Genomic DNA, 15,554 nt, shown 5'->3' on the forward strand with positions numbered 1-15,554 from the left:
TGTCCGGTTGTGGTTTTTCTTCCTGCGAAAGGAGGAAAGGGACGGGCTCCGGGTTTGAGTTGCGGTAGGATCTGGGAAACGGGGTAGCGAAGCGATGCGCCGTCGCGTCTGTTAGTGAGCAGCCCGCGTGAAAATGCTTCTTTTTCTAAAGGAGGAAAATAACTGGAACACGCCAGAGGGTTTGGCTGTGCTGTTAGGTTTCCTGTTAGGTTTGGTCCGTCTCGAAGAGCAGATCAGTAAGCAAAGACCGAGTCGTTCTTTAGAGTCAAAGAACACAATTCAGAGCATTAGATTAAGCCATGTATACAAACTGGAGTAGCTCCCGATGAATGTATCACTGAGGGAGTGTTAAGGGGCTGCAGGTGAAGCTCTGACAAATCCACCCCCCCGCAGGCGTAAACTGTTCGCTTTGCAGTAACACACTTACAGAGCTCATTTAGAGCATCTTTGAAAGTAACAGGACTCTCGTGGCAGTGGAAACAATCGCTGCGGATGTGCTGCTTCTAAAGAACAGGCACGATTCCTTAGCTGAGGCCCTTCTGCATTGTTACTTACACCCCATAGGCAAGGCTGCAGCTGGAGGCCAACCTCTGTGTTACAGAGATGTGAAAACAAGGCTTCTTTTCAGATTTTCATCTGAACCTTAGGACATAAGAGTAGGAAGTAGAAAAATGACTTTGCCGTTGGATGATTTTGTCACTGCACCTTTTCAGATACTAATTCAACATTAAGCGGATGCAAAAATGTGGGGGAATAGAATTCATTTGAAAGCTCTTTCTCCTTCTTCTTGTACCAAGGGTGAAATGCTGAAGCTCAGGATTGGCAGTTATGTACTGTGATGCTGTTTCTTGTAAGCAATATGCCTAAGTCAAGCTTGCAAAAGAGCTGTGAGTTTGCAGCTCTGGCAACTGAAACCCCGCTGTTTTTCAATCATAAGCACATTATTGAAAGAAAACAAGCCCCGGCAGAAAAGGGACGAGAGAGAGAAACAGCAGAAGCTCTTTGTGGAGCTGACATCAGATGACCTAATGTCTGTGCTTCTCTTTCTCTCTCTCTGCTTGAGTAAGCTATAAACAGAGCTGAGACAATTTATACCAATAAAATGGAAATGTTATCATCATTATCTGAAGTATGCGCTTCCATGATCTACCAAATAAGAACATCAAAGTGACATTAGCAAGACAGTCCCTTTGGAATTAAAAAGTTTAGTTCTGTTCCTGCATATTTACAGAACCAAGTAATTCACTGCTTGTATTTCGGAAGTTTCTTGCAACCAGGACAAGAATTGCTGGTAATTTCCCAGTAGCACTATTTTTTTCTCCCCCCCACCCTGCAAGCTATAAAAGCTGTGCCTATAAACCTGCAAGATCAGAAAGGTGGAAAAAAAAAATCCCAATGTCTGCAAAGTAGTACTATAGCCAAGTCTTTCCCAATCCACTGAGATACAACAGACTACATCAGAAAGAGTTACTAGGTTCCCTCTTTCACCCTAAGCCTTTCTTATAACATACTGGGCTGCCCTGTGGGAGGAACTGAGTTCTGACCAGACCTTAACATTTCCCCTATTGCTCTTTGAGGAGAAGAAAACGGAATCGTCATGAGGGTCATCCTTGGACCACACAGAGACAGGTGCCCCTGCTCTCAGGTGGCAAAGACTGTAAGTCCCTTTCTGCATGGGGACTTGATGTGGCATCTGGTGACAGGAGCTCTGCTCTAGTGGATTTTGCTACCCAAAGAATTTCTCAGCGAATACAATGATGTTTATGTAACATTTTGTGTAGATGTTTCTAATCTCTATATTTGAGTATTACAGATGCAGATGTGTTTTTCAGTACTCTGCATATTTTTAAAACAATTTTCAACCTACTATGGAGGGAGCAGTTTCTCTTTTTTTATAGGGGGAATAACAGTACCTATGCAAACAAGGCATTATTAAAGACCAAAATATTAATATTCTTTTAAAAAAGCATAGGTCATCTCAGGATGCTTTTAATAAACCTACTTGGTCCACAAGGAGTTAATTCTCTCCTGGATTTACCCGTTATCAGGAAGATTGTCTTAAGAAAGTTCCTGGTCTGACACTCTTTTGCTGTCCCCTCCCTTCTTTGTTCTCTTCTTTCTCCGACTACAGTTCCAAAAACAACACCCAACCCCCTGAGGTCAATGGTTAATATTCCCGAGTGTTTATATAGTCTCCAGCAGCAGAACTCAGGCCTTTCAGCACTGGGCTAGCTCCAGCACCATGGCTGGCTTCTTGCAGATGACCCTAGCTTTCAGGAAATACCTGATCATAGTGTTTGTACCCCTTTTGTTTCTTCCCCTGCCTCTGGCTGTTCCTACCAAGGTAAGAACTTTTTAAATTGAATTTGAGAACCAAATCTCCAAATCTCTCCTTAAAGTTGTTCCTTTTAAGTGACAGAGCTGAAGAGAACATACAGATTCTTTCTCAGAGGCATTTACTTCATTTATTGCTTAAGGATCTTTTTTTTTTTTTTTCTGAGCAGACCCCTTTGACTACCGATAGTAGGGGAATATAAAAGCAATAGGACATAGATGGATGAACAGAGACATCTGTGACTGCATATCCTAGAAGAATGCTTGGTGACATGCAATTTTATAACTTTTGCTTTGCATCTAACTGATTTAGCAAAGATATTTCTATGCTGAAGCTCATATGTGTGAACCTAAGTTACAGTGTAAGGCTCAATTTTAATCCCCCTTCTGATTTTCTAAAAGTATCCAGTCCACATCTTGTTTTAATTTTTTCCTTGTTGTCATTGCCAGATAGAAGAGGCATTTTTCTTGGTCAGGTGGACAAAGCATTCTGATACATAAGGATAAATAATATGTATTTCACTCTTCTTTTAGCATATTTCTGTAAGAATCTTTCCAAACAATGACTTAAAATTTAAAATGTCGAGTTTTGGAAGACACCTAGCTTAGGATTCCTTCAGAAAAAGTTAACTACAAAAACCTGTAGTAGTGGGGCAGGTATCTCTGAGACATTGATCATTTAAATACAGCACTGTGAGCAGGCAGACTGCCAGTGTTCTGCTTCTTCTTCACTTTGGCTTATTTCTCCCACTCCCAATCTCTTCATGCAGACATCTAATCTCTGGTCTTCAGGTCTCTTATTAGAGTCCCAGCACCATTAAATAGCTAGTCCCAATCTACCTCTCCTGTCACTGCTCTTTGGATGTCAAGTCCTAGCTCTTCCCTCTGGTCTCTGCCTGCCTGCTTGTCTCCTGATCCCTGCTGACTCCCAGTTTCTAGTCTCCTTTGCCAAGCTTCATTCTTCGCTCCACTAGCTCTTCCTTGTCTTTTTGTGCAGCCTGTCCCAAAGTTCTTTCTTCCTCACAGCTCTTTTTCTGAGTGTTATCAGAGACTTTGGAGCTATGACCAGAGGACTGTAAGCAAGAATGATAGAGTGGCACTAGCTTGAGGTGAAATGTGGTAACTGATCAGGCGTGTCCTCCTATTCCCTTGCTATGCAAATAAAATAGCTTAAACTACCACTGAAAAGCTTACTAAGAAGAAAAACAGAAAAAGTACTTTTTTGCTAGTTAACTTTCCATAGGCAAAAGAGTTACTGAAGTTAAAAGAGATCTGGATCAGAAAAGTTCTAAGTAGCCAGAAAGAGAGAGAATTTTTTTTTTCTTTCCCTGAGGCCACGAGTTCAAACTTACTTGCTAGAGTCATTGTTACCATACAGTAAGCAGTAAGTCCTTGGTATTGCTTGTGGAATGATTTGGCAGTCTTGGTTCAGTTCCTCTTTGAAAATGACTCTCTCTGGTTTCTATGTATTCAGCTACAACACAAAAATTTAAAATGCCCTGGACTTTTCCCTTTGCAATCTGTAAGAAGATTTCTTGTGTTAGAATTGTGCATCGTGGTACTGCTAAGCAGGAAAAGCAGGTACCTCAGCATGCAGAGCTGCAAGTGTACAACTTACAGGATGGAATTTCACATTTTTCTGTTCTGTTGAGCTGTTAACCTGTCCCATAATGACATAGCACCGGACACTAAACTACTACAAATGAGAGCAGACAATGCTAAAGATTTTGTCTAAAGACAGAGGAATGTCCTTACAGGACAACTGACTTCATGAAAAGTCAGCTTATTTCAGCTTTTACGAAGAGCCTGTTCACAGCAGGCTGGAAGAGAATAGCACCGTGCCTATGATATGTGTTCCAAAGCCCTTCTAGGGTCTCTCAAAAGGCACCCGCTGGCATCTCTTAATAACAAAATGGGAGAAAAAGGATCATCAAAATGGAAAATGGCTTTCAGTGCTTGATGGGATGTGTAACTAAGGTTGTTACTGCTCTCATTCAAAAATAAGGCTCAAAAAGGCATCTTTTAACCTCTTCATGAATCTCTATCAGCTTTACTTCTCCAGCCCTGCTGCTTTGGTAGTTTACCACCTAGATTGCTATTTTCTTCTTTCCTCCAGACTAATCAGCTCCCCTGTTCATCCTTTCCCTTCACCAGCTCTGTAACTTCCATGCCATGTTCAGAAGCATGTTCTAAAGCATCACAAGTTTGATCCTGCCAGCCATTATTCCATCTCCTTGGTTTAAACCTCTGTAATCTAGCCATTACAATTTCCATTACTTCATTGCTTCCTCAAGAAGCATACATTTTCATTCATACTGTCCAGTATATTTTAGTGGACATCCTTGATCCAAGACCACACAACCACTTTTTTCTTCCTTTTGATTTGCTGGTGCCCATTATTGTGCTAGTTCCAAAGCGAGGAAGACACTGTAGCCTTCAATGTTACTTTTCCTTGCTTTCTTCAGCCCAGACATATGAAAATCTGCTGTGACATGTTATTTTGAATATTTTTAGTGTATAGGGACTGAGTTAAATATTTCTACATAAAATTCAGAGTGGTTGTCCAAAGCAGAACTAAATCAATGTTTTCTCAGAAAAAGAGTAACATGAAATAGGGGATCATACCCTCTTCAAAGAAACAAGACAAAGTCAGTGGAAGCTGAACCTGATCTGTGACCAGTTTGTCAGTGAGCCTTGCAAAGTCTGTACTAAGCTAAAAATCCTATGAAAAATAGATAGAAGTACTTGCAGTACAAGCAATCCAGGCTGTTGAAATTAGTTGGGGTTCATCTGGGCCATGTTCTGAAGCATAAAGGTGGAGAAACCTTGACTGGATCAGTAACTGTTTCTGCAACTCAAAGACAGAAATATATAAAAAGAAAATACCATCACCAGTAAAATCAAGAAGTCTTTGCAGGGACTGCCAATCCCTTATCATGAAGGGTTCAAAGTAATCAATTTGTTTCTTTTCCTAAGTTTCTTTTTTTTCCCCATTGGAGGCCCCCATCTTTTCCTCACAGTTCTGACAAGGTTGTTGAAGAGTTTGTCATTTGATTAGGATCTGCATAGGTAGGAGGGTAGACAGGAGAGAAGGATAGAAAATAACCTTTTCTTGAATACTTTTATCAGGCAATGAATATAATTATGGGCTGTTGCCTTCTCAAAGTCTAAGTGAGATGTACGGTCTGTTCTGATTGCATGTACTCTTCTTCTGTCAGGAGGCCCGATGTGGTTATGTTATTATAGTGATGGCACTGTTTTGGTGCACAGAAGCCTTGCCGTTGGCTGTCACAGCTCTCTTTCCTGTCTTGCTGTTCCCACTAATGAATATCATGGATTCAACAACAGTAAGAGATATTACTCTATCCATATTTGCCTATGTATTTATTGGTCCGCTTCTCTTAATCTGGGATTATTTCCAGGGTGATTTCTAGAGTGTGGTGCAAAGAAGAGAAAATTGTACTATTGTTGCACAGGGAATTGGCTGTCCTCTCCATGGAACAGAACTTGCATGAGCCTAGAGTGAACTCCGGGTGGGGCTGGTAATCTGAAATCAAAGCAAATTCACTGTTTAGATGCAATCCATAGTTACTGTGTGCTAATGTCTTTGGGACAAGACCGTGCCTCAGAAAGTGCCTTCTCTCTAAACATTGGCTTCTTGTCACTATTTTCTCTGCCTTGTTCCATATTACAGGTCTGCCGGGAGTACTTGAAGGACACCAATATGCTTTTTATTGGAGGACTGCTGATGGCCATTGCGATTGAGAATTGGCACCTACACAAGCGTGTTGCTCTGCGGGTCTTGCTTATCACTGGTGTCAGACCAGCCCTGTGAGTAACAGTTGTGAAAACACTGTGCGATCAAGGACTTTATGGCATTAGTTCCTATCTCAGAGCTGCCTGTAGTCTCCTATGTAAATCTGTAAATCACATCCTACAAATGGTTTTCTGCAGTCCAAGTGAGTTAGTGCCTGAGCAAACCTTGCAAATGGGGATCCTTTGATGTGTTACAGACCTGGTGCCTCTTTTTCGAATTCCATATGGCTTTAGGTGGAGAAATAGCAACAAGAGAGTCAATGCTGAAAAGACAAGGGTGCTGCTAGGCTTGGCCAGAAGCACAGCTTTAGACAATCAGGAAAGACTACAGCTGAAACACAGAAAACATATACTTTCTAACTGTTATACTGATTGCAAAGAGAAGAGAAAATATGGGGATGCTAGTTTTGAAAACAACAATTGTTTACCAGACTAGAACTTTAAGCTATGCAGAGGCTATGCGGCCCTATTTAATTTGTCTCAGATCTTAAGAAGATGGAATACTGAAGGAAATTACAAAGCAATAGAATAAAAATGCATACAAGATAAAGCCCTTTTCATCTAATATATAATCTACATCTCATCTAAAGAATAATTTTGAGACAAATAACAGAGTTAATACTGAAACAAGGATTAGAATTTTATATGAATAAGAAGAGAATCTTAAATAATAGAGGTGGAATAAAATGACAAAAAAAAGAGATCATCTTCCTTATGGCTTAAACTGATTGCCATTTGGGATCAAATTCAGCTTGCAATTCCTCTTCAAAATATATTATAATACATTAACATGTTATTGAGATGGTATGTCTTCCTCAGAAGCATGCAGAATAAGCAGGATACTGACTAGATAAACTGTTTGCTCCAAGGTACTAGCTTCCACTTTACTAGTCATAAGAATGTAAAAGCACAATTGGCTGAAACTGCAAAAATTAAAATTTATGTTAAATCTTACCATGTCATTCACAAAGCAGACCAGGGTAAGAAGAAGCGCTAGGTGTGAATTGCTAAGCATTTTCCAAACCCAGCATTTGTAACCAAAAGCTTTGTAACAAAAAAAAAAAAAAAGGGCATTGCAGCACTGAGTTCTGAACTGACTTTTTCAAACCTTTTCATTTCAGACTCCTCATGGGTTTCATGATTGTGACCGCCTTCCTGTCGATGTGGATCAGCAATACCGCCACCACTGCCATGATGGTCCCAATAGCACAAGCAGTGTTGGAACAGTTGCACAAGTCAGAAATGGAGTTTAGCACAGTTAGCCAAGCATCTGAAAACATCAACAAAGCCTTTGAACTGCAGGAAAAGTCAACTAAATCAGATAGCTCCAAAGAAACAGAGGAAAAAGGTGAGTGGGTTATGGGTGTCTTTGCGGTAATGGAGGATGACCTGATGCCTTCCTCACTGTCAAAGTTACTAGTAAATTCAAAAAGAAAAATGTGCCTAAAGCATCCTGACTGTATCAGACAGCATTTATGAGGCTCTTCCATGAACCAGACAAAAGCACAGTAAGACCTACTGACTTGGATGAAGTGAGAAATAGATTGAAAATATGAAGCGATGATAACCAACAAATAAAACAACAAAATGTATAAATTCTCTATTAGCTGAAGCCTTTACATGTGGCTTGATATTTCCCTATATATTTATGTTAGTTCAATTATTATCTACTGTGTAACTTATCAGATAACAGGGAATTCCTAAGGGAAAATTTCTGGCCTACTTCATGCCAGAAGGTTAGGGATTAAAATGATCTTTCCAATCCAAAAATACACAATCATGCAACAATCTCTCTTTATCAGCTGTCTTGCCCTCTTCCCACCTTTGAGATAACTCAATTGTTTCTGATTGTAAATCTCAGCACCAGCAGTCAGGTGCTGGTACAGAATGAGTTACCTTCAGTCCAACTCCTCTGACTCTGTTGTGCCTCCCTGAATTCTTGCCTCTCCCCTCTGTATGCAGTTCAGACATTGCCCTAGTTCACCGAATAGTGTCAGCAGTATGTTCGGACTTTATCACACATTTCAACTTTTCTTCTGAAAAACTGCTCAGCATCAGGACAACCACTGAAAATGGACAGAAGATAAATAATGCCAGCCTTAAAATGAGGAAATTTGGCTCCTTCAGCTTTGAGTCCATTGTGTCCTAGGCTTGAAATACTGAATTACACAGGCACAAGATCTTTTCCTATCTAATCTAGCTTCTGTAACTCTTTTGTTCCTGTCTTGGGACCTAGGTAGTAGTCATATCCTGACAGTCGAGGAAGACAGAGAGAGAAATGAAAATCTGCGAGAGGAGAAACACAAGAAATTCTGCAAGGGAATGTCTCTCTGTATTTGTTACTCAGCCAGTATTGGAGGGATTGCAACTCTGACTGGGACAACACCAAATCTGGTACTGCAAGGACAAGTTGATGAGTAAGTCTGGTTAAATTTGGGATTTCATACCCACTAAACTGCATCATTCTGCTACAGCTGACTTCCAGCCAACACAGAGAAGGAAAATATCAATTTGGTAACTTTGTCAGGAAGTTAGTTTCTCTTCCTTAGTGGGCCTCACAGTACCTCCTCTTTTCTGAATCATTAATTACAGAAGAGAGTGCAGAATTTTGGATGCTAACAGCCATCTACATTTTACAGGCTTTTTCCTAACAATGGCAATATCATCAACTTTGCCTCTTGGTTCTCCTTTGCCTTCCCCACCATGATCTTGTTACTGGTTTTGGCATGGATTTGGCTGCAGATACTGTACTTGGGCTTTAAGTAAGTACCCTCTACACACTGTAATACAGCTGACAGGCCTGTTAGCAAGTACTCACTACATGTTGTAACACAAGTGATATTTTCATTGATAAGCCTAGGCTTGAAAGTCAGACAGCAAGTGACAAAGTCCTCACATAAAAGAGACCAGCAGAACAGCATACTAAGTATCTGTTAAAATACTGCAACTTTTTCTCTGAAGAACCTGATCAAATCCCAGCTAAGTATACTCTGTAGATGAAAATATGAAGTTATAACTGCATATAACCGGTTCTGCAGCATTGCTTTCATGTCCTGAAAGATTGTTGTGCTTCAGACCAGGAAACTGATCTGTACATATAGCTGGTCAATACCTTTGTGACGAGAGTTGCTACAGACTTAAAAGAATTAGTGTCATGCCAGTTCCCAAGGCTAATCACCCCATACAAGCAGCTTGCGTTACCTACCTGTTTAACACTTACCCTACCACTTTTGTATGAGGCCCAACCTCCTTTCTTTTAAATGGAAAGAATTCTGTAATGGCCGCAATGGTACTTTCATCTTCAAATTCCTCTTTTAAAATTCTCCTTTTCTGTAATTTTAAAAAGCTTGGCAACTGTTTACTTCCTGGTGATCATATAGCCTTGTCAATCACACTAACATTGTCATTATTTCCCCATGTGTCCAGATAGCATGCCTGTTTATATTTAGATCATGAGCTTTCAGAGATCATGAGCTTTCAGGGATAGGAAGCTTCTTTCTGATCATCTTGGCAGTACACAGTACAATGGCGTTACTATCAACACCTATGGCTGCTGATGCTATGACAATAATATATATATAATTTCTATATGCATATATAAATATATATATATCTAAAAGACAATATGACTGAGTATAAAATTTGGATTCTTAACTCTGAGGATATCTGGCAAATGTCTCTGATATTTCTTGTCCATTTTTTTCTAGTTTTCAGAAGAATTTTGGTTGTGCTGCAAATGCCTCTGCAAAGGCTAAGGCAAAACAGGCCTATGACATTATCAAGGAAGAGAGCAAGAAATTGGGGTCAATGAAATTTGCAGAAATAGCAGTTTTGATCCTCTTCATACTACTGGTACTGCTCTGGTTTACAAGAGACCCTGGTTTCATACCAGGTTGGGCAACAGTTCTTTTCAACAAAAATGATACAAGGTATCATCACTTCTCCTCCTCACTTTGAATAAAAATTAAATAGGCTAGATTTTATAAAAGTGAAAACGGGGCTAGACTAAATATCTGACTGATCTATTGCAGCTATGTCACTGATGCTACAGTTGCCATCTTCATTTCAATTTTGTTGTTCATCATCCCTTCTGGCATTTCTAACTATGACAGAGACAAACACCAAACAGGTAAGATGACTGAAGGCATCAAAAATCAACTGTCAGAATAGGTACACGGGAAGTTCTACATTTTAGAATTACAAAGGAAATTTCAAACATTAAACAAGATTTCAAACTGCTCTTCCTGCATAGCTACAGCTGTATGCTTTAGGCTAGGCAAGGCATACATCCCATATAAGTTCTCTGTTTCTTGTAATTTAACTAAGTAGGAAACTCTTATCTCAGCAGTGTTCCAGACACTAGTATTATACATATGTAAAAGCTTCTGAAGCTGGAGCCTTCAAGAGACAATACATGACTTAACAGAAACACATACAGTTCTGCAGATACGTTGCCATACTTTTAACTCACTCTTACCTGTATTCTACTATGCCTCTTGGAGCAGCTACAAATCATTCATTAGGATTTTTGCAAGCCGAGTTTTACAATCTTTGTTGATGAGGCTCTCATCATTTACTTTAGGAGACAATTCCACAGTCTACTTGATCTTGCTGACAGACGTGTTTCCTGATGTTCAGACTAAACTCACCTCCCACCAAGAAGCCCTCCTTTCTTTGGAGAATGTAACATGGCTTACAAAATCTTTTTGGATTTTAGGCAGCAAGCCAAAGATCCGAGCACCTCCAGCTCTCTTGGACTGGAAAGTAGTTCACCAGAAAATGCCATGGAACATCGTGCTTCTGCTGGGAGGTGGCTTTGCCTTAGCCAAAGGCAGTGAGGTAACATTCTTCTGCTTACCTGGTATTTGTGTCCTCCTGGGTGTTTTCCATCTTGTTTTTCAAGCACGCTCTCCCAGAACGCAAGAGGGCATGCTGGTAGCACCAAACATGCATTTCCTCAGCTAGTGGCAGTAGGACAGACTTCACCATCCGTAGGAGGAGTCCTGTGATTAGAACAAATCTTTATTGTTGCCTATGCAACTGGGATGGTACTACCAATCAAGGCAGCATGATTAACTGTGTTTCTAGAAAAGTGAGTGCTTAAGAAACTACCCCAACACATTAAAGGTTCTATTAAATAAAACTTAAATCCATGTGGCAAGCACAAGGAGATAATATGCCCAGGATGGGTCTCCAAATTCTTTCAAACAAACTACTTATGGAAATATGATTTAAATTAAACTACTAGAAGACAAATGTAGAGCTAACTAGAGAACCTTGAGGAGAAGTTAAAAACGTCTGGCTGTCAGACTGAGGGAGGTACTGATGTACTTCTGCGGGCATCTGCCAGGAGTCCAGTGCTACATATTATTTTTCAGTAATGACTTAGATGATGGACCAGACAATACATTTATTAAATCTATAGAAAACAAGCAAATTAGAAAAGGCTTCAAGTGCCTGGAAGTACTGGTTTAGAATTCAAAGATCTGTAAAATTGTTTCTAGAAAACAAGGATGCAACTCAATATGGGAAATAGGAAGAAATAACCAAGTATCACAAATAGAAGATGTGGAAATGACTGGATAAGTTTTAAAGCTGCTCATGCACCTTATTCTAGTCAATATTTTTATATTGCTACTGAGAAAAAAGCAAATAACTGGAAACATAGGTAGCACCATCATACATAAGACATGTAAATTATAATCCTTCCACTCAGGACTGGTAAGTCCTCAGCTACAGTACTGTATTCAGTTTGGGGTATCAGTCTTCAACAACATGTGGGCTATATGAAGAAAGTTTAGAGCAAGGTAGTAAGAATGATTGGATCTCTGGGAAACATGTTTGGAAAAGGAAAGATTCAAAAAATTATGCTAATTTATTCTAGAATAAGTCATCAAATACATAAAAGCTGCTGCAGAAAGAAAGATAGTATACTTTTTTATATTCTGATGGTGCTAAAGGGCTTAAATTGCAGCAAAGGAGATTTAGGTTAAGCAGTAGGAAAATGTTCCAACTGTAAAGATAGTTAAGAACTTGAAAAAATTATCTGGGGAGATTTCGGAAACTTCATTGCTAGAGATGTTTAACAAGTTTGAAAAACATCTATCAGTAATAATTTAGGTAGAGCCAATCCTGCCCTAGAACAGGGAATTAGACTAGTGCTTTCAAGACAGATTCCAACCCTCCCGTGAGAGAGCACTTTTCAATGTCAGAAGAAACAGGCTGAAGTAACCAAGATATGAAATAAGGAGGACACGAAGAACGGTGGTTGCAAAACCAGTGAGAAAGCTAGGCTATAATGCATGAAGCAGCAAGACATGCGCAGTTAGGATATGTTCTCTTAAGAACAGCTGAATAATAATGATGCCTAAACTACAGCCCAGAATAATAGGGGAGATGCTGGTATTTTCTAGTGACTGAGAAGTATGAAAGGTATGAAAAGCTTCAGATAGTTGATCAAGATCTCAGACAGTGTGATGAAATTACATTAAATTGCTAGAATATCTGCTAAGATATATGAAAAATATTGGTCATATACAACTAATGGCCTGAACAGAGAAATAACTATTTGCTATCAATAACGTACTGTAAACGTAGTATCTTCTTCTTTTAAATATTTTGGAAGGGAAAGCACATTTATTTTTATTTAACCTACCGAATTATCATGTCTATGAGCATTGCCTCTTACATGTTTTTCTACAGAAAGCAGTTCGTATGGGAACTCCTATAAGAAGGGAAGGTAGAATCAGTATGAGAAATGTAATTGGACTGTGGTGTGGCTATTTCTTCTCCAGCCTACCATCTTGATAGACCTCTTTCCCCTGTTACAGGAATCTGGTCTGTCTTCATGGTTAGGTAACAAACTGACTCCTCTGCAGCACATCCCTCATCCAGCTATTGCTCTCCTGTTGTGTCTCCTTATTGCCACTTTCACTGAGTGCACCAGCAATGTGGCCACTACTACCCTCTTTCTCCCTATTCTGGCTTCAATGGTAAGTTCCAGCATTTCAAAATACTCTTATGAGAACAGCTTTCAACTCTTCTGCAAGCATACACCTGCCTAATTATAAAAACTAACTGGCTGACATAGCCAAGCACTGGTTCACGTAGCCGACCAGGAATACAAGACTTAAAATATACATATATGTATGTGCATGCATATATATTCACACACACTGTGCTCAGTTCAACCTTTCTAAAATCATTGCTGGTGAAAAGTAAAGGGATTAAATTCATTGGCATATTAGACTTTGCCTTCTGGCCTAAACAACCTCATGAGGTCACTGCCAGCTGTACTTGTTTTTTCCTATTTGTTCTGCATAGAGACAGCAACAGCAGCAGCATTTGCTTCTCTGCAACATTCCATTACTGTATTTCACTCCGACCACTAGCCTTCCAGAAGTCTCTGAAGATGATAGCATTAGTCAAGCTCTATGACCTAATTCAGACTTTTGCATTTCCACAGGAGATTCCTGTTGCTGGGGTAGACATAGTTCTGCAGCATGAAAAGCTGGTTCCAGATAGAAACTGGAATAAGCTCCACCAAAATCTTTTTGCATAGGCCACAGACTCCACCTAACCCCTAAACTGATCCACTCGCCTTCAGAGCTTGGGCTACCCCGTTTCCTCTGATAATTTTATTTTGTTCTTAACCAGTTTGAAGCCACTCTACATTTCTGCCTGGTTTTAGAGTTGAATACAACCATTATTACTAATTTATACTGCAGCAGTGATCAGATTCCACAATCAGGAATACAAAGCACTGACCACAAAATCAGTTCTTGCATTTGCTGCATAAAGACATTGGCTAGAGTTTCTAAAGCAGAACCAAAATATGAGTGGCTGCAGTGTTTGTGAAAGAATGAGGTTTCTGACATGGATAAATACAGTCTTCCACCAGAAGATTTCTATGCATTTTTATATATCGAAACCATCATCTTTGCTCTCCCTTCTTGCATAGGCTGAAGCGATCTGCCTCAATCCACTCTATGTCATGCTGCCCTGTACACTTTCTGCATCATTGGCATTCATGCTCCCAGTGGCCACTCCTCCTAACGCCATTGTCTTCTCATATGGACAACTCAAGGTTATAGATATGGTGAGCAAAAGCACATTCTTTTCAGAATTTTCATCACTAGTTTTGATCTTCCCTTTTTCTAATATTGGTTCTTCTTGGAAGGGTTTTAGAAAACTCACTGTACTCAGCTTACATCAAATGGAAAGAACATACATGTGTGAATTAATAAAGGGTCACGCTGACTCTAATATATATTCAGAGCCTTATAAAGAAGCTATTGAGCTTTTAACGAACAGCCAAGGTCTCTTGAAGATGTTCCAACAAGAGCTTGCTGTCAATGAGAAATGGCTATATCTAACTGTTCGAAAAGCCCAAATGTAGATCGTAGGGATGTCATAGTCCTGTCATCTGGATAGTCCTTCTGCAGGGACTAGGAAAAGCCTAGCACATCTCACTAGGCTGCCCTGATGCCTCTTCTCACTATGTTAAGGAAAGACGGACAAGGATGCCATGTCTCTTGATAACTTTTCTAATTTATAACTGATCCAAGAAGAAATCCGAAATAACATTAGAGACAGATGCCAGGTCAGAAGAGAAGGTGCTACATAAGTGGATTAAAAGGATTTCAGGACTTCTAGTTTAAGAGTTTTATTTTTCCCCTAATACAAATTATATTTGTGAAGAAAACCAGCTTAAATGTAATTTGATGGAGTTCTGATGGAGTTGTAAAAAAAGGCCAAAGAGAAAAATCTAACCGTACAAACAATCCTAATAAGCAAGGAAGGAAAAGAGTACGCAGTTCAACTAATAACACTTCTCTTTTGTAATTCTAGGCCAAAGCTGGGTTTGTACTCAACATCCTGGGAGTTCTGACCATAACTCTAGCCATCAACACCTGGGCTTCATCTTTGTTCCAACTGCAAACTTTCCCATCTTGGGCAAATAAGACAGGTACATGCCCATAATATGGAGAGGCAAGGGAACCAACAACTGTTTCTGTTAGAACTGCAGTGAGAGCAAGACTATAACCTACACAAGTTTTGCTGAGGCAGTGGTTACAGGCCTGTTCTGTGGAAAAGGACAAGCCACCTACAAGGAAAATAATTCAGTTGATAACAGCAATAAAATTGCCTAACAGTGCTGTTTAGCAGGCAATTTTGTTACCCCAGCAGTAAGATGAGGTAACCTTTGGCTTTTCAACTGTTCCAGGTATCTTTAGTTTTTCTGTCTCTGCAGGGGTAGATTTGCCCTGAGTGCTAGCTACATTGCTTTTCAAGCTCCACCTGTAAAGTCTGAAATCTGCAGTGAGAAAGAAGAGAGGTGTGTATATAAAAGGAAGGAGAGAGACTCTACATTCCTGATTTCATGCATATATCTGTGTATTGTC

General features: G+C 39.8%; 2 protein-coding genes across 2 annotated transcripts in view; one reads left to right on the top strand and one right to left on the bottom strand.

Moving 5' to 3' along the window:
- Positions 1-436, bottom strand: part of SLC46A1 (solute carrier family 46 (folate transporter), member 1) — a 4,027-nt gene extending 3,591 nt beyond the window's left edge. The window contains exon 1 of the mRNA XM_010573925.1: positions 428-436. Within this exon, the coding sequence (XP_010572227.1) occupies positions 428-436 (9 nt within the window). The remainder of the gene's footprint in view (positions 1-427) is intronic.
- Positions 437-2,242: 1,806 nt separating this feature from the next.
- SLC13A2 (solute carrier family 13 (sodium-dependent dicarboxylate transporter), member 2) lies at positions 2,243-15,132 on the top strand. Its single transcript, XM_010573636.1, has 12 exons — positions 2,243-2,344; positions 5,553-5,681; positions 6,029-6,165; positions 7,272-7,498; positions 8,387-8,567; positions 8,790-8,912; positions 9,858-10,079; positions 10,182-10,279; positions 10,868-10,989; positions 12,981-13,142; positions 14,111-14,248; positions 15,001-15,132. Exons 1-12 carry the CDS (start codon positions 2,243-2,245, stop codon positions 15,130-15,132), a joined length of 1,773 nt encoding a protein of 590 aa, XP_010571938.1.
- The last annotated feature ends 422 nt before the right edge of the window (positions 15,133-15,554 follow it).

Source organism: Haliaeetus leucocephalus, unplaced genomic scaffold (assembly GCF_000737465.1).
Source record: "Haliaeetus leucocephalus isolate CR32 unplaced genomic scaffold, Haliaeetus_leucocephalus-4.0 Scaffold395, whole genome shotgun sequence".
NCBI lineage: Eukaryota > Metazoa > Chordata > Aves > Accipitriformes > Accipitridae > Haliaeetus > Haliaeetus leucocephalus.

Coding starts and splice junctions, on each gene's coding strand:
- SLC13A2 (XM_010573636.1), top strand. CDS start 2,243: ATGGCTGGCTTCTTGCAGATGACCCTAGCTTTCAGGAAATACCTGATC. Junction 10,080..10,181: donor TTCAACAAAAATGATACAAG/GTATCATCACTT, acceptor GATCTATTGCAG/CTATGTCACTGATGCTACAG. Junction 10,990..12,980: donor CCTTAGCCAAAGGCAGTGAG/GTAACATTCTTC, acceptor CCCCTGTTACAG/GAATCTGGTCTGTCTTCATG.